Below are 19,263 nucleotides of genomic sequence, written 5' to 3' on the forward strand. Positions count from 1 at the left end.
GTTGCAATGGGCATTAGTTTTGCCATGGCAACCGAAAATCTTTTTGACAACACAGTACGTATATTGTCCCATTGAAAATAACAATTGATCAGTTTTTACATATTTTGATCAAATTGACCGAAATTCATCAAAATATCATAAAATTCATTTCCATTTGTCAATTTTGATATATTTTTTTTGGTTTTGAAATTTGAAATTTTTTTAAAAATTTTCACGGGGAGTACCCTTAAAAGTGCTCAGATTCCCATGTTATTTTCAATGAGAAAATATACATACTGTCTTGTCAAAAACATTTTCGGTTGCCGTGGCAAAACTAATGCCCATTGCAACTTTTCCCTTGGTGAAATTTCATGCTACCATAAGGTCTACATACCCAGCTAGTTTCAACCAAATCGGTGATTATCACCTCGGGTAGTCTCCTCGTAAGTAAAACCTGTTTCTCCACTAAAATACTGCTAAATCCAACACAATAACACCTTTGCGCAATTTTAACTAGTCTTAGATATAAATAATTAAGCAAATTGTTTTTTTTAAATAAATCGAACGCAATCAAACGCAGATTAACGTATTTACACTAAAAATACGCATTTTGAAAAATCTCACGTGATATTAGGGGGGGAGGGGGTCGAGCCAAATCGCACGATATCTCACCAACGGGGAGGGGTCGAAAAATCTCCAAAATCGCCTCACGTAATTAATGATGGAAACTAGACCAAGTGGATCGTTACACCTAGGAGCAACAAACACAAGGAGAACGAGGCTAGTTAAACACGCTAACGCAGTGTTGCATACAAATTTCATTGGACGAACATTTACTCTGAACTTTTAACGGGCGGAGGAAGACAATTTCTGAATTTTCCCCTTCCGACGGTAGCAGCCGCTAAAGCGTCTAACCAAAGAAAACTGTACGCAAGAAAATGCACGACTTTTGACGGGTTGCGTTCTCCTTGTGTGGGGTGCTGTGTTTGTTGCCACTAGATCTCAACGTAGAAACAAATTAATTCTTGATTACACTAGATCCAGTTAGTGTAGTTTGAAACTAGAACCAGGATTATTTAACTTAAGGTGGTTGGATTTTCGAAGCATACAAATGGAGAACAAATGTCAGACTTGCTTTCTCCAAATCCCTCCCTCCTTTTTAACGTTTATGCGTAGGAGCGCCATCTATATTAATTACATTGAGTAAAGTTTACTGAAAGTATTCATTTTCTAAGCTACAAAATACTAAAATGTTTGCTTATGTTTTAACGAGCTTCTATTTATCTGCCATAGAGGGAGCTGAACATTGACAAATGCCCATTATATACCATACTCCATCCAGGAGACAGTTTGACTGATTGTGGAAGGTGCTTTTCTTTTAGTATTACCAGGAAACTATATAGATATACACTAGGAATGTCTAAGGAAGATTTTTAGGCCGTGATGAAGCTCGTAGAAACGGGCGTGTCTTAAACCGGGAAAACTCACGAGAAAAAATCTCGCGACTCGCTACCCTAATTCGACGAAAACCCGTAATTAAGCCTAGTCATGGTTATTATATAATTAGCTTACCTGATTATCTCTTTTATAACCATACAAATACCAGAAATTAGGTATCACTACACTTAAACTGTAATAGTTAGAGTAGGGAGCTGTTGGCTCGCGTGCCATGCAGGGCTTGCCACAACCCTCCTACGCATTGTAACCCGGCCACCTGAATTAAGGGCTTCAAAAGTCTCTCGATGACTTAGGCCTAAGGTGGTGTCTTGGGTATTAGCCTAGCTGATTAAAAAAAATTCTTTCGCGAAGAACATTATAATTACTTAAAAATATTAATTACGATAGCAAATTGAGGTTTTAAAATCCATTGTTTATAAGCCTTTTTTTGCGCGGGAAGATCGCCTATTTTTTACCATGATGATGCATTCTTTTCGCGTCAAACCTCGAGCCAATGAATTTGAAATGTCGTGTTACGTCTTACACTTGACGTAGCTAAGCCCCGCCTTTTTCTCGACGCGCTTTCGTATCACCGTCCCAATGGAACCTTAGACATTCCAAGTGTATACCTCTATAGTCTCCTGGTATTACTGGTGTAGCGTTCTTATGCAACATCCTAAAAGTTGAATAACCCTGCTATTATTAACCGCAACCGATTGTAACATGGGACGACAGGGCGGGCTCCTGTCTGTACGTCATTTTCCCAGATTCTATTGTATTATCCCCGATTTGACATGGGAGAGGGCGTTTACCTCTTTATCTGGGTCTCTCCCGTCGTAGACACAATTGTCAGAAAGACCAAGTGCTTTTTATTATGTTGATAATAGGTGGATACCTTTTGCCAGTTCTTGGATCTAGGGTAGCCCCTTTCATAGCCTCACCCCTCTAGTTATAAACTGATTAAGGCTGTTATTTAACTCTTGACGATATCTGTGGGGGTGGTGGTGAATACACCGCGGCGCTAGCTCCGAAAGGGACTCCGCGAAAAGTCGATTGTTCATCACCGGCACTCGGTAAACTAATTACAACACTTACAAAATGATGGGCATATCCAATTTCGACTTTAATTGAAATTTGGATTCGAATTGGAATATATGATTCTACTTAATTCCGATTTGATCACTTGAATACATGGTTCAAGTTCATACAATTTTCGGAATATTATCTCCCACCATGATAAGATGGTCTAGCTAATTTCAATAATGTAAAACGACTTGTTTTGGAGTTATTAGCGCTTTCTTGCAATTTTCCCTTTTTGGTAAATTGTTCTCGACTTCCTATTGGTCGAATCCGATTGGGTCGACGCTAGTTAGACCTAAAACGTGAAGGGGAACACCTTTCTAATTGGAATCAACTTTCTAACACTTACGTTTCTCGAGATGGTTTTTGGATGACCTTGAAGACATGGTTCAAGGTCATCGAAATTTTCAAAGAAGGTTTTCCCCTACACACTCTATGCGACCTAAAAATTTCAAATTCGGACCTAAAACTGTTTTGGAGATATTCGCCCTGGTCCATATTATAATGGACACCCTGTATCGTAAGAGAAGTAACCTAATGAAGTAATTTATTCGCAGTCCCAGAAAAACCGTGTCGGTGGAGGTCAGAAACCTCGCTTCGAAGCGTTCATGATGACCGGCGACCTGATCATCAACCTGAACGCCAACTCGTCGAGCAACGCGATCGCCTCCAGCAAGACAGCGGGCTCCTTCGACGGCCTGTCCTACGGGCAGCGCTCCACCCCGGCCAGCCCCGAAGAAGGCGACCTCTTCCACCGAGGCGGCTCGCGCCACAAGGCCACCAAGAGGGAGGCGCCCGCCTTCCACAGCCCCGTCGCCGAGAAGAAGGGCAGCTTCAGCTACGGCACCTCCTTCGTCCGCACCTCCAAGAGCGAAGACCAAATCCAGAAGACGTCGCTCTCGACGGTGGACATCGACATCGAAGATGACATGGCCTCGTCCCTCAACACTCTCTTAGACACGGGTGAGCCGCGCTGACCCAACAACTACGTATATATTCGGATAAGACGCTTAACGTTGAAAAAAAGATCTGCTAGATCAGCGGTTCCCAATTGTTTTTGCTATGGAACCCTAAACTATCCACCTAATTCTGCTGGAACCCTAAATCCTTTTATTACCTATCTTAAAAGACTCTTGACACAAAACAAAGATGGCCGCGCTGCGAATTCTCGGAACCCCTGTGACTCTTTTACGGAACCCCAGGATTCTGCGGAACAGCTTTTGGGAACAGCTGTACTAGATGAGTCCGGTCCTTTGTTTGTCCAAATGGAGCACCATACTATAACCTCCTTATATAGGATAGGACAGGACACTTTAATGTTAAAAACGTATCTCCGGGTATGGCATCCGCCGTCTGGTGGATGACATACGGTCAATTATATTTGTTCGAATGAGTACCATTGCAAAAACTCCTTATTAAGGAAAGGTCCGTAAACATTTAAGGGAGTCGTGACTAAATCAGGGTTCGTACAGAACCTGGATATCCTGGAAAACCTGGATAAGTCAGGGATCGGTAAAATGAACGAAAAATGTCCAGGGATAAGTCAGGGATTTAAATAATTTCGTACCAAGTCAGGGATAAGTCAGGGATTTTAGTTAGTCAACCAAACCACACATTAACAAAGAATTTTTACCTAAAATAATAAAAAATGTCCAAAAATATAACCAAAAAGGTCAGGAGTATTGGCAAAAATTGGTCAGGGATAACCTGGAAAAGTCAGGGATTTTAGATCAGAAATTTTCCTACGAACCTTGTAAATTGAAAAGTCTGCCAACACTGACTACCACTTACGTTTAACGAAACTAGCGCCAATCACCCGTAGCTTCTTTTAAATCTTGTGGCATAAATTTAAAATTTGTGGATCCACCAGAAATATAAATGTCCATAAACCCTTTAAGAAAGTTAAGCGTCATCTTCGGCATCTAAGCTAATTGCCAAATACACGACTATAGCCCCAAGTTAACGAGCTACAAATGGCAAGTTTTGTAGAAAGGGTAGGAACTGTTCCGAGTTTTCCCCAATGACAATCCAACCCGGCTCCTCTTAGCTGCGAGTCGAAACCACTGCAGCTATTCCACTTATATTAGGAAGCAGGCGCTAGATGTCGTGGCGATCTCTCGCAAGTAATTCTGCGCCATTGAATATTCCTATCTCAATATACGTAGCTGTGTTATCTATGGACAAGTTTCTTAAACTCTCAAGGTCGCTCTCACTATTTGGCTTTTGCTGTTGAGGCTGTGGAAAGTGTGTTCATCCGACCTAGATTTCAATGTCTTTTTGTGGTTTCACCCAAACTGTATTTCTGTAGAAATCATGCGAATGGACCATTCTATAAAATCTGGCAAACCTGCTTGGATTAATATGAAGAAACCTTAGTCATTTTTCAGTTAAGACTTTTAACAAATCGTTGTATACAGTGTAATAACGATATTTTAATGATTGTGAAAATATTCCACTTGCTATATTGAGCAAAATATTATCTTCCCAATCGACATTCTGGTTTTCCCGTAAAATAAATACCAACGAAAAGACCTCAACATAAGCCTATTTTTTTAAATTCAAAGTAAAGTCACGGATAGCGAGTGAAGGGTTCGGCTAAGCTAGCAATTTATTGAATGGTCTATTTCGAAAGTGTATGCTTACACGGATCTCGCAATTTCCCAAAATTGTATTCCTATATGTTAACTAGATCATTTAAACCCAAAGCGAGGCTTCCAATTACTTTCTTAAACGGAAAAGGCTTAATAGTACTCTCTAGTTGGTGATGGCTTATGTTTATGAAGTTTCATAAGAGCATAATAATTGCACGTGGCTTTGTCTTAGCGCATTACCGCAAATTCACCATACGCTTCTGGTTTTTTTTAACAATTAGCTGAAACAACTGGTCACAAAGCCTAAGTAAAAGTCTATTAGGGTACTTGTAATAGCCCAACCGTCAAAAGCTGAGCATACTAAAATACAGAAGCTTATGATTTTCTATCGTTGTTTATGGCTCTGTCAACTGAAAGGGTACCTTCCTTCCCTACGTCATATCGTCGTCTGCTTCCATGCTTAAGAGCAGACGATCGTCATATTTTTTCCGCTCGCGCTTGTTGACGTACGAAATTTGTGTTATTTTTCGCGTCAAACTAGCGAGCGTCATAAAGTATTTTTCTGTACGCGCGTAAAAACAGTGGAGTAAAGTTTGTTTTCCACTAGCGCGCGTCATAATGTTATTTTCTTTACGCCCGTAAAAACGTTTGAACGTTTAAAGCCCCATTTTCATGCTCGCTGGTTGCGGGTAAAAATCGACAAAATCCGCTTCCGCTACACACTTTTTCACTTTCCGCGTCGATCTGTTTCAAACAGTTATTTTAGCTTTATTTTCACGCTTGCCAGTGGCGGATGCGAATTTTGACAATTTTTATCCGCTACCAGCGAGCATGAAAATGGGCCTTAAAAGCTGAGAAACGCGTCGTTGCGCGCGCCAGTGGAAAACAAGCTTAACACGCAGGTACGCGCGCTAGTGGAGACAAAGCGTTACATGACGAGACTCGAATGTAGAATCGCTTCCGACAACCTAGTTAGTTAATGTCCATTCTGATGCGCCCTGTAGGTAAATCAGTTCCAGAGAAAAACTCAGACGCTTGGAGCCGGCAGCAAGACAAAACTAGCCAGGACAGCGTCACCGACCCCTTTGACGCGAGCCCCAAGAACGACAGCGTGGACGAGCCGGTTTCTCCCCGGAGCGTGTCCTCGTCGACGTCCTCTAGCACCACCGCCTCCCCCACCAAATACTCTAGTCCCAGACCCAAATTCGCGGACTCCAATCAATCCGGCCCCGCTGCGCGGGTGAACGGCGTCACCGATATTAACACTAATCAAAATGGTTCAGTACACGCCAATTACGTCAAAGACCATGACAGTGAGAACGAGAGCAGTTCGGAACTGATCTCGGCAGCCATGACCAATTCGGAGGACGCGGACCAGATGACCGCCACCATCTCCGAAGGCAGTTCGCCACTCGAAACCTCGCCCGAGGACGGCTCCTTGCAGAACTATTGCGCTTGGAGCCACCCCAACGGTGCGTATGCCATTAAGACCTGAGAAGTTTTGACCTCGGATCTTCTTAGTGTTCTAAAAGCTTGTTTATTAAGAAGAACATTTTAACACCTTGGTATCATTTAGGCCTATACAGAAACAAATATTTACACAATGCTTGCAAATGCTTTGCTTTTCGATGTTTAGCTTCTAAATGTTTTTGAGCACACAGACATCGATTAAATTAAGTATTTTAAGAGTTGGTTTGGGAGTTCTTTACATTTTTAAAAAAGGGAAATGTATGGTTTATGCCTGGTTTTCACTGATCCAAAAAATACCATTTCATTGGGATATCATCCCGTTGTGTACATTCACACGTGTCTATTCCATTCACAACTTTAACTTTGCACTTTGGATGATTTTCACTAAGGAAAAAAAACGACAAGGATTTCCGTTGTGGCGTTTTTGACTTACAAGGAGACTACCCGAGGTGGTTATCGCCGATTTGGTTCAAACTCGGGTGGTAAGTAGACCATCATGTAACTGGAAAATCCCGAAAAGGGTGGACAAGAATGGGCTTTCTGATTTTCTCTATGAAAATTAACATGGGAAAATCAAACAATATTTTTTTTTAAATTAAAAAAGGTTCATCAATTAGATACATAATTCAGATCATGGCTAAATCTGGTACATTAGGACCAATATACGTTAATTTTGGTAAATATGAGTAATCAGTTTTTAAGTTGTGAAAAACATTTTTGGTTGCCATGGCAAAACGAAAGCCCATTCTTGTCCACCCTTTTAGGGATTTGCAAGTTACATGAAGGTCTACTTACCACCCTAGTTTGAACCAAATCGAAGATAACCACCTCGGGAAGTCTCCTTATTTGTGAAAACCAGCTTCTACGGAAAAATAATTTCGTAAAATATCCACCTTAATTCCAAAACCAGTTAAGATCGCTACCTTAGAGCAAAGGTCAAGTAAGTTGAGATACGTGACTATTGAAAGAAATTCAAAATAAGAATCCTTGGGTGTTTTTAAATTAAAGTGACTAACAAAATTTTCAATATATATATATTTTCACTCTATTTTTATCAATTTTCATTATTAGATTATTATTGTTATTATGCTAGATTTCTAACTTAAAACTGGTTTTTCTCAAATAGGGGTTTTCAGACTTGCTTGACTCTTGCTCTAAGGTAGCGAGATGGCAACAAAAAAATGATAATTTGGAAACTGTTAAAAGTCAATGGTTTTTAAACAGTAGACTTGGTTTCGGAGCGCCGCCATTTTGGTCTAACTATGTCTGCTTGTATACTTTCTTTGTATCTATTTACAGCGAGAAAAATACCATTTACTTCCCTTATTTGGGAATTTTCTAATTGACTAGCCAGAAGCTCGATTGTTTGTTTAACGTTAAGGTAGCCTACGCGAAGAGACTATTTTCCGAAATATAGCAATGTTATAACTGCAATATTTGCACAATCAAAGAAATACCGTTATATGAGTGAAATGCACGGTTTTGTTTAAAAATGTCACCGATAAATGTGAACATTTATGAAATGATATCTACATATTTAAATTCTGATCAAAACCTTCGGCCCTGGATAATCCAAAGAGTGAAAGCACTCTTACAGAAGTCTGTAGTAATATGGAGGGAATTACACCACATACAATGGAGGATTTTTTGGCGCGAAACCAAGTCTATATTTAATATATTTTCGGTATAAATGAAGATTTAAATCATCCAAGAGAAGCAAATAAGCGTAAATCGACTTAGTTGGTTTTGGAAATGAGCGATGTGACGGTGAAAATCCTACTGAATGAAGCCCATAGCAAAAACTACCCTAAACAGCGGTTGACTGCATTAAATTTATTTTTGATTTAATTTCATTTTAGATTATTAAGTGGCATAAAATTCAAAACTATTTAATTAAGAAAGGGTTGATTTGATTTTGTTTGAAATAAATAAAAAGTTTAAACTTTCTGTAATCCGTCATTAAAAACCCTTAACAAAATAAAATTTAAAATACAATTCAATTGAAAAAATAGATAGGTTTGATTTAAATTAGAGTTGTAAGCTGGAAATGTTTCCGTGGAAAGTTAAGAGGCCTTTTTTTCGGGAAAATGTTCAATATTTTTTGCGATAAAAATTGAAAAAAACAGGTTTTCATTCCATGATTAGCCTAATATTGTTGACCAATTTCAATTTCGCGGCATTTTCGCCTCATTTTGCCGAATTCAAAAGCAAAACTAAATCTCTAGACTAATTTAGAAAAGTAATATGTATGTTTCAATTTTCTATTTTTACAATTTGCAGAAATTTTCCCGCAATTCGAAAACATTTCTGGAAATATTTCCGGAAAATTTACAACTCTAATTTAAATTAAATCAAAAGTGCCAACCGTTAAAAAAATATCCCGGTGGCGGAAAAGTCGACCATTTTCGGTGTAGATAAACAGCGCTGCCAGCTAGGAGCAACAAACACAAGGAGAACGCAGCTAATCTTTAAATACTCTAACGCCGTGTTGTGTACAAATTTCGTTTGACGAACCTTTACGCTGAACGTTTTACGGAAAGGGGAAAGACAATTTCTGCTTTCCCCCCTTCCGACTTTTGATGGTTGGGGTGCTGTGTTTGTTGCTCCTAGCTGCCAGGCTAAATCTTTCTCAATCGGCCAAAGAAATAGCAGTGTTGTCAGATTACGATTTATTAGTTAAAAATACGGTGAAAATGGCGGACTTGAATAGCTCGTCGTAATGCTGATACGTTTTCTTCCCTTGGTGTAGACGCGCTGCATCACCACCACGGCGGCTCTCACCTGGACCGTTTTGGGGACATTCGCGGCGTGAACAGCGAACTCCCGGCGGGCTTCATCGCCAAGACGGCAACCGAGAACGGGGTGACTAAGATCGTGATCGACGAGAACAAAATCAGCGTGCACGTGCGTCCCGCGCGGAACCTGTCGTCGACCGAAGCCAAGATGCCCTCGTCGCCCGCGTCGCCCCACGCGCCCGCCAAGGGCTTCGGCGAGGCCCCGTTCGGTGACGTGGCCCAGAACCTGTTCAACCCGCCGCTGTCGCAGGCCGAGGAGGACGCCGTGGCCGCCATGGCCAAGGCGGCGCTGGGCGGCGACGACGACCAGCCGCGCCACAGTGCCTCTCCGCCGACGGACGACGAGTCGGACATCGACAGCCTGCACAGCTTCCACTACAGCCCCAAGGCCATCGACATGCCCTCCGCCTCGAGGCTGGCCAAGCGCCTCTTCAACTTGGAAGGCTTCAAGAAGAGCGACGTCTCCAGGCATCTCAGCAAAAAGTAGGATGCCCGGCCATTTATTCATTCTCTGTGCTCGCGGCAAGGTATTCGGAGACTATGAGGGCAGCGCCGAGGCTTTTATGGTGGGGAGGGGGAAGGCACTCCGGGTAGGCGGAGCCCAACCTCCGGGAATCATGGAAAGAGACTGTAGATTAATGACACTGTGACATCACAGTAGGCAGGATTGTCACAGTACTCGGAAAAGTCAGGATATGGGTCTAAAAATCAGGGAATTTTAAAAATTATTCTAAAAATCAGGGAAATGTTATGGAATTTTATTTCGGTTGCAAATAAGAAACCATTACTAAAATATGGATTTAAAAATTTAAAATTTTGGCTTAAAATAAGTTATGGAAAACGTTCGGAGATTTAAATGTGAAAAAAAACCGTGCTGTTGAATACTTTTATATTGACGATCTGATGGTGGTAATGATAGATGGTAGTAATATGACCGTCATTTGTCCTCGCAGCAACGACTTCAGCAGAGTGGTGGCCGAAGAGTACTTGAAGTATTTCGAGTTTACGGGTGACTCGCTGGACCAGGCGCTGAGGAAGTTCCTGAAACAGTTCTGTCTGATCGGCGAGACGCAAGAGAGGGAGCGAGTGCTCGCACACTTCTCCAAGAGGTATCTCGACTGCAACCCGGGATCCTTCCGCTCTCAAGGTCAGTCTAGTCGTGTTGCTAGGATAAGGTAGCCGAACTGGTTATCCTAGCAACAAGAGGAGCCTGGTTCACTACCAGTTGTGGCACTGGAACTAGTTCTTCTGGGTTTAGTTTGCGTGTTATCTCCTCTCTGGTTAAGGAGTTTTTCCCTGATTTCTTTAGTTTTCCTTAAATTAAAGGAATTAAAAGTCTAAGGTGGTGCCTTGAGTTAATTTTCTCGCGCGTTTTATTTTTTTACTTAGAGCCATTCTTCTACAATGAAAATATATATTTTAAAGGAATAACGTTGTAAGTGGTACGCGCATTTTGTCATGTCGTCGAGGCGCGTGGTAAAATAAGCGAGTTTCAATAATCTGTCACACGCGCAGTTCGACGAAAAAGGAGACGAGGCTGGTACGTTAATTTCATACCTCAACGTGACCTCTGTGACCTATGACGTCAGATTAGGCTTCCCTTTGTTGTGACAAGTACCATTCCAATAGTTACTTTTAAAGCCGATAGATGGCGGTGCTTTTATTTAAACTCGCTTATTGGTTTTAATTTCTTAATTTTATCGGTAGGGGCGCTTACCTCGGGTATGACGTCGTTTCTGGGTGATAGGGTTTGCCTATTATCGATGGTTACTAGACAACATAACTCTCATCTAGAGGTCGGCGTTTGAATAAGAAATTATACGATTCTTTATATTAATCCATAACCGAGAATTATTCAGAAATATTCGAAAAAAATGATTAATTTTGCATGTTAAATCGTTGTTTAATCGTATAATTTATTCGCATAAATCAAATAATACTAATTTTAATGATTAATAGAAATTTTTTAGGTTAATTTATTTGTTCCGCTGACCTCTACTCTCATCATTTTGTATTTAAACCTTGTCGTCAGCGGTTAACTTAATTTCGGTAGTAGTAAGGAAAATGCTAAGCCAATTTTCTTAAATTCGTTCCATTTAATTTCCCTCACCAAAATGACTTGATCGAATGTCCAAATTTTAATCCTACTGGAAGAAATTATAATTCTGTTTTAATTAAATAATTTTGGTCAATCGGAAGAAATTTTAATTTTACGCATTGTAATCAAATCAAATGTAACTCTTTTTGAATCCAAAAAATTAATTAATTAATTGGTTGTTATTAAATGTCGTACTTCGATCAAACTTTTTTAATCAAATTTGTTCCAAAATTTACGCGTTTTTAAGTCGTAAGCCTGTTATTTTTTTCTAAGCATAGAGCTAACGTCATTATCACGCGCTGGTCCTTGCACGCGCCATGACGACGATGAGAAAAGCAGATCTTTATTAGGTCTAATGAATGCTATTCGACATCCTCTTAAAAATGGTTGTTAGTGAAAATGGAACACCATAATAATGATCCCAATCGGCAATGTCGTTGTCGGAAAAACTTTCAGTGGGATTTCCTCGCATGTGTCGAAGTCCCTGTTTTGAATATTTCTTGCGCTTGTTTTGGCCTAAAATCAATCTCTTATTTATTCTCTAAGCGATAGTGACTCACTGTGCTTAAAACTGTTCTTCTCCGCTTTAGATGCTGTTCACACTTTAACATGCGCTCTAATGCTGCTCAACACAGATCTTCACGGCGACGTAAGTATACGGACTCGGATATGTCTCTCAAAACCCTTCAATTATCTTTACTCACTTGCTCGATAATAGAATCTTTTCATCCTTCTTTAATCGTTTTCTAATCATTCTCTAATCAGTTTCTAATTATTCTCTAATCGTTCGATTTCTAATTATTCTCTAATCGATTTCTAATCATTCTCTAATCGATTTTTAATCATTATCCAATCATTTTTTAATCATTATCCAATCAATTTTTAATCATTATCCAATCGATTTGTAATCGATCCGTTTTATCTATTTAACCACCCTTCGCGTTTTTTATTGCTCTGAAACCCCAGACCAACGGTGGTTCAAGTGGTTTTGTACAATTCGGCATGAATAACTTTCGACATTGCCTCGCGAGCTTTATTTTCCTCGACCTTTTATTCTACTAATGTTAATTTTATTTACCGTACAACCTTTTAAATAAAAAGTTTCCTTGGAATAATTCGTCTGTTTTTGGGCCAACAAACACAAGGAGATCCCAGGTAGCCTTTATCCACGCTAACGCATTGTTGTGTACAAATTTCATTGGACGAGCGTTTTCACTGAACGTTTTACGGGCGGGGGGAAGACGATTTCTGAATTTTCCCTTTCCGACGGCAGCAGGCGCTAAAGCGTCTAACCAATGAAAACTGTACGCAAGAAAATACACTACTTTTGACGGATGGCGTTCATCTTGTGGGGGGTGCTGTGTTTGTTGCTCCTAGCTGCCAATTCGGTGCAAATTAGATATTTCAATAAGGTTAATTTAATAAACGAAACTAAAGCATCGCTGTAATTTCTGAAGAATGTCGGCCGCAAGATGTCGTGTCTGGACTTCATCGAGAATCTGGCTGAGCTCAACGACGGTGAAAATTTCCCAAAAGAAGTCCTGAAAGCGCTCTACCACTCGATCAAGACAACTCCGTTGGAATGGGCTGTGTAATTACCAACGATAAATACTCGTTATTGGAAATGTACTAATCCACATGCGAATTTTCAGAGATGACGAAGACGACATTCCAGGCGTTCCCGAAAATCAGGCTGTTAATCCTGAAAATAGACAAGGGTTTATTGGTCACAACCCGTTTTTGGAAGTTAGTGAAAATAACCATCGCTGTTTTACTAAACTGAAACGCTAAATGGTCCGTTTGATTTTGTAGGTTCCTAATCCTCACTGTGCTACGGAGTACAAGAAGGGCTACGTAATGAGGAAGTGCTGTATGGATAATAACGGCAAACGAAGTGAGATTTTGAGCTATTCACATCTGCCAGGGAGTAGGCCAGCTGGGCTATGGCCTAAACTTCATTTTCATGGGTCCACCTAAATTCTACTAAGGCGGATTAACTAATAGGCTGAGCAGGCTGGACCCTAGGGGCCCGGATCTTTACAAAAGTTAAGGGACCCGCGACAGAGCAAGCCCAAGGTCCGGGTGACCTTATTAAAGCTCAATCCTAGGGCCCCTGGTTGTTAATCCGCCTTAAAAAATAGTAATTTACTAAACCTTTTCGGGTTTAACTTTTAATTTTAAGTCTACTGAAATTAAGGATTAATCATATTAGGCTAGCTTTAGGAAATAAAATCCTACTATGAGGCCCCACGCACTTGAAAGGAAATCTACTATTAGAGATGAAACCAGATTACTACTAAAAATGGACACTGTTTCAAAGATATGGAATATTTATTTGATGTTACCGGTAGAAAGAGTAGGTTCATGAGGGGTATTCCAGGGGTCCATGCAGCTTGAGCTTATGGGTTTTGAACCCTTCTTCCACGATCTTCGCCGTCAACGAATATACCCAATTCGAGATTATTAATTTTTTATTTTAATTTTTTTTTATTTCTTACGTGTTACTTATTGTTATCGACGAATTTTTTTGAAGAATTGTAATTTTGACATTGGAGGGTAAAATTAGTTTTTAAATTTACTACTACATAATTTTCAAAATTGTCGTTCACTGGGTTTTGCTTCAAGACAGCCGACTATTTCCACGCAGTTGCGGAAAATATTTACAGAGCATTTCATCTCCGCTCGATTACATCATACTATTTATCTACCAATAAGCTTCCTTCCTATCCATAAATATTGCGTAATTTTAATATAATCACAAAATCTAACATCCCTTCAAAATGAAGTTTATATTTTTGACGCAAGACATTAAACGTTATTAAATAATATTCGTTTATTTCAGCGCCACTTGGGAAACGGGGTTGGAAAATGTACTACGCTACTCTCAGGGACTTAGTCTTGTATTTACACAAAGTTAGTAATTTCGGTTGTGAAAGACTTACGTGTGGTTAACTACAATCGATTTTCTTTCCAGGACGAGCACGGTTTCCGAAAAAATCAGTTGTACGACAGTCTTCATAATTCCATTAGGGTACATCACGCACTCGCCGTCAAAGCCGACGACTATAACAAAAAGCAGCATGTCTTCCGATTGTATACTGCTGACCAAGCAGAATACCTATTTCAAACAGGGTATGAGTGTTAGCGCGAGTGACATAATTACGAAAAGTACGACAATAGAGGACCATCTGTAACTAAGCTTTCAAGCAATGTAGATGTAAAGGAATTGCTCCTGAAGGGTGACTTTATAATAATCAGCTAATACCCATAGCCCCGCCTTTGGCCCAAGTCAACTAGCAACTTTTATTGCCTTTAAACTGGCAGCAGGGTTACAATGCCAAGGAGGAAATGGTAGAAAGCCTTTCATTAAACGCGAGCCAACAACTCCCTACACTTATTATTACCGTTAACCTCTACAAATTTCTATGTAAAGGGGAAACTGAAGAACACGGTATAAAACCCCTTTAACCAGTTATGAGATAATTTGCAAACTCATAGACATTTCATAGGCTTTTTCATCCAGTGCCACAAGCTGGTATGAAACACGGCTCCTCTTGCTGTGAGGCAAAACTACTCCACCACGCCACTAAGTCGATTCCAACCGCCTACAAGTGCGTGGCAGCCCCAAATGATAAATATTGATCTTGAGAATTTCTGATAACACAAATTAATTAATTTAATTTTGGACATATTAATTATTTAAAAATACGAATTTTGTTCTTGATAATGTAATGTTGGGTTTATTATACTGTTTAATAAGGTTGTTATGAACATTTTAACTTAACCAGATTATGAATAATCATAATGCAAACTATCAGCGCTACCACCCAAAATGGTTTAGGGATGTCCTCTTTCTTCACCAAATTACCAATGACGTTACCGAACTATTTGAAATGAAATAGAAGCGTAATATTAAAACGCCATAAAAAGCCAGCCACTCTTAAGTGGAAAAACCATAATTATTTTTCTTGAGTCGTTAAATGGCGACTTACACTACGTTTTCATGGGCGAAGAAAATCCGTGTTTTCGTAAAACGGATTTGGCGAAATCCGAATTACCTTACATGGAAACACTCGCCACCGTTTTTTAAACGGGTTTGCTCGGGAAATCCGCATTTCAACACAATGAAAACGCTTCAACAGGTATTTCAGATGACCTTGGGGGTAATTTTTCAATTTTGGTAGTTTTTTTTTCGACTAACGTGAGGGTCAAGGGAAGATCTTAAATATTTTACAAATTCAACTCCGGCCGAAATGAACGTGAAGTCGAAAAAGGTATCGTTTTCAGACGAAGATACCATTACTCTTATAAATTTAATTGGGGATAAAAAGGTACCAGAAAGTTTAGGTGGAAAAAAACACAGAAATAGTACAATCTTTAAAGAAGTCGCGCTTAAAATAAACTTGCTAACTACTAGAGCTAGAGCAGCTCTTAAAGTAGGACTTCTATCGATGGCTTTAAATAATGAAACGGTATGCATTAGTTGGGATGTACCCAAAACTGGCGTTTTTTCCTTTTGAGGAAATCCGAATTTTCTTTCAATGAAAACATCTATAACCGAATTTTCTTTGAAGACCCCTGCGGAGGCCGAAAGTCCGTATTTTTTCAAAGACGGATTTTCTTCTCCATGAAAACGTAGTGCATGTCTATTCAAATTGTCTATTGTCGAGCTTCTATTTATTATGTCACTTCAGGTGTTAACCTTAAAGCTACTATAAATAGCAATGGCGCTGAATTTTTTTCAAACAGGGATTCTAAAGAGCTTCAAAGTTGGATAGACACTGTTAATTTTGTCGCAGCGAGTTTATCGTCTCCGCCTCTGGCGAGCGCCGTCGGATCTCAGAACAAATTTCAAAGACCACTTCTACCTGTTAGCCACACGAAACTTAATTTGGTAAGGGCTTAAATCTGTACTGTAAATTTACTTTTATTTTCTTAATACCCAGATACCCAGATACATAGGGAATAAAAAGATCCATCATAAGAGAAATAGCTTGATCCACGCGGTTTAATTCCAACCTTAATTTAGTGTAACATGTTAAACGTCATATAATAATATAGTATGTTTTTCCTATCATGTACACTCAAGAATTTACTTATTTATAATTAGGGAGAATGACTACATTGTGATGAATTTTAAATTTGCCCCCTATTCACTTCATCGTTGAAAATAACGGGTCGTCCCTCATTATCCCTAAGTTTAAAAAATACATTATGGATATTATTTGTAGAAATAATAAACTTCCTTTTTGAGTATTTTTATGGGCTATCATTTTATGGCCCTTATAAAATATACATATACTTCTGCTATTATTTATTATGGAAACCTCTTTAGTGATACTAAGGTTCCGTTATTAATGTTGTATAATTTGGTGTTATTTAGAGAGAACAGCTCCAAGACCATGAAAATAGAATCGTTTGGCTGGAGAAGGAGTTAGAAGAGCATATTAATCACGCACCTGAACGAGGGGCCAAATCGCGTATCGTTCACGACTACATCGAGAAGGAACAATTCCTAAAATTTGAAGTAAAACAAATCCGTATATTCTTCTTATTTGAGCTTATTTAAAACCAGAGAACGTTAAAGCTCAGAGTTCTTATTTCGTTCTCTTAAACCGATGAATTTAGTTTTATAGTATTCTACAATTTTGGTAGTATCACCGTTTCGTAGCTCCTCCAGAAAAGCAATATTATCGAATATAATAATAATAATAATGGAAATGTCAGGGAATTGTATTTAATATGTTATGAAGTGACTTATAGTTTGAAATTATATTTAAAGTTTTACCCAAAATTTTCAGTTAATTAGTAAGTACTTCCCATTTCCATAACGTCAATGGTGCACTGTCTTAAGTTTGACTGTATTTGAACTGCCATGTTTGCGCATTTGTTAAAATTTAAGAACAATCCAATATTAACTTTCTTAGTAGCAGCACTGTTGCCATTCCTGCGTTATATTGTACATGGTGTTGGCCAAGTTGTGAAATATTTTATGTTCTCTTGTTACAAATATTTTCTTATTGGTAGATCAAAAGTTGTAAGGAATCCTACTTATTGGATGTTTCTCTTTTAGCTCGAGAGGTTTCGAACATACTCTTACTTACTGAGGTCGAAAATGGCGCAGTTTCCAGAACTTGAACCGCCTTTGGTGGAAACTTCCATCGGGGAGGTTGAAGAACCAGTGGAGAAATCGGACCAAGCAGTGTGGTATTCAGGAGCCCAAGCCAATGGCACCGAGAGTGCTACCGGAAATAAACCAAAAGCCAGCGGAAGCGGACACGAACGAGAGGACGATCGTGCCATAGCTTCGAACGCGAAACGTAGTTTAACAGATAGATATAGTTATAGAGCAGCCATTTATAAAAACATTGGTGAAGAATGTGACTAGCTCGTGGTTTTTTCGTTACATTGTTTTTATTTCTCGGAAAAATGCGATTGAAACTGCATGTGGTAGGATCATGTGGCAGCTACAAATTTTACAAGCCTTAATGCAAATTTGAATCGGGAACGTAACGAAAAATTGACTGTTCAGTTTAAAGAAATCCGCGGAAAAACGATTTGAGGTTATTCTCTATGAATTGAAACGTGACTGAAGGTCACAATTACTCGTGATATGTCGCGAGGGTTCCTGAAATGAAAAGAATAATTCCGTTAAAATAAACTATCGTAGTTGGTTTCGAATGGAAATCGTAGAAACATTTTCGAGAGTTTAAGGAAAGTATGGGTAATTTTTACAAATTAACACCAGAATTTAAAATTAACGAAACAGTGTGTGTGAGACTTGCTTGTGAATGTGATCGAGTTTTTGACGGAGTAAAAACTACTACTTTTCTTCCTAACCAAAACATCCTAACGCGAACTTAACTAATTGCGAGAGTGCAGACAGAGAGAGAGAGACGCCGAACTAATTTCTGACTCTGACTGAGGTTACAAAATCTAAAAAGAGAGAAGAGAAATATAATGTATTTATATAGGTTTTAAATATGTGTACTTTAGGGTTTCAAAAAGTTGTTCTTTAGTGATTTAAAGACTAATTATTGACCCTAACTCCCCAATTTAGTATAAACTAGACGCGAGGTTGCCAAATTACCACTCTTTAGAAGCCCAGCATTAATATTTTTTATATTTTTTAATTTTTTAAAACGCTATTTAATAAATAATTTGCCTTAATTGTTAATAGAGAATACTGTGTTTTCCTAGCTAAAGCTTGCAGCTAGTTTTGTCGTTTGCCTACGTTTTAGTCATTGAAGTGATGAAAAAGAAATTTCTTGCAATATTTTATTATAATTTTATATTATTTAGATTCTTTTACTAACAAAATAATAAAGAAAAATATTTGAAAGTCACAAATACCAAAGTAGTTTTTGTTAAATCGGTTTTTTAGTTTTTAACGAGTCTTCAGAGTATGGAAAAGCTTATTCAAGGCCTTGAAAAAAAATAAAATAAAAATAAAAAAAATTGTTGTAAGTGTTTCAAAACTGGTTTTGCAGTTTTTATCAATTCAAAATTTACACGACCAGAACTGGAAATGTAACCAATAGTTAATACCAAACGTGAAACAGAGGAGCTTGTAAGGAATACTAAAGAAAATTATGTTGCTCATTCTTTCAGTACTACCAGTATTTCATCAGATAACATTAGGTCTAACATTCTTTCATTTAATGTGAATACCACTGAGGATCTTCTTAGAAAATTCATAGAGTACCAGCAAGAGACATAGAAGAAAAAGAGTGTGCCTCTTGAGCTCTTCCCTAGCTTCCAGCACAGGTTTCCTGAAAACTTCCATCTTCAGCAACGTCCCTCTTACGCCCTA

General features: G+C 38.9%; 1 protein-coding gene across 4 annotated transcripts in view; it reads left to right on the forward strand.

Annotated features, from left to right (window-relative positions):
- Efa6 (Exchange factor for Arf 6) overlaps window positions 1-18,194 on the forward strand; it is a 121,265-nt gene extending 103,071 nt beyond the window's left edge. For 3 of the 4 annotated variants that reach the window (XM_090159543.1, XM_090159545.1, XM_090159544.1), the window contains 13 exons: window positions 3,054-3,459; window positions 6,092-6,559; window positions 9,307-9,835; window positions 10,306-10,499; window positions 12,041-12,099; window positions 12,908-13,041; window positions 13,103-13,196; window positions 13,263-13,344; window positions 14,293-14,363; window positions 14,425-14,582; window positions 16,200-16,344; window positions 16,834-16,977; window positions 17,524-18,194. In XM_090159543.1, the coding sequence (XP_090015669.1) occupies window positions 3,054-3,459; window positions 6,092-6,559; window positions 9,307-9,835; window positions 10,306-10,499; window positions 12,041-12,099; window positions 12,908-13,041; window positions 13,103-13,196; window positions 13,263-13,344; window positions 14,293-14,363; window positions 14,425-14,582; window positions 16,200-16,344; window positions 16,834-16,977; window positions 17,524-17,838 (2,799 nt within the window). In that variant the 3' untranslated portion in view covers window positions 17,839-18,194. The remainder of the gene's footprint in view (window positions 1-3,053; window positions 3,460-6,091; window positions 6,560-9,306; window positions 9,836-10,305; window positions 10,500-12,040; window positions 12,100-12,907; window positions 13,042-13,102; window positions 13,197-13,262; window positions 13,345-14,292; window positions 14,364-14,424; window positions 14,583-16,199; window positions 16,345-16,833; window positions 16,978-17,523) is intronic. The other variant, XM_090159546.1, reaches the window with a different exon arrangement.
- The last annotated feature ends 1,069 nt before the right edge of the window (window positions 18,195-19,263 follow it).

This window comes from Leiobunum rupestre, chromosome 9 (genome assembly GCF_980474605.1).
Source record: "Leiobunum rupestre chromosome 9, qqLeiRupe1.1.hap1, whole genome shotgun sequence".
NCBI lineage: Eukaryota > Metazoa > Arthropoda > Arachnida > Opiliones > Sclerosomatidae > Leiobunum > Leiobunum rupestre.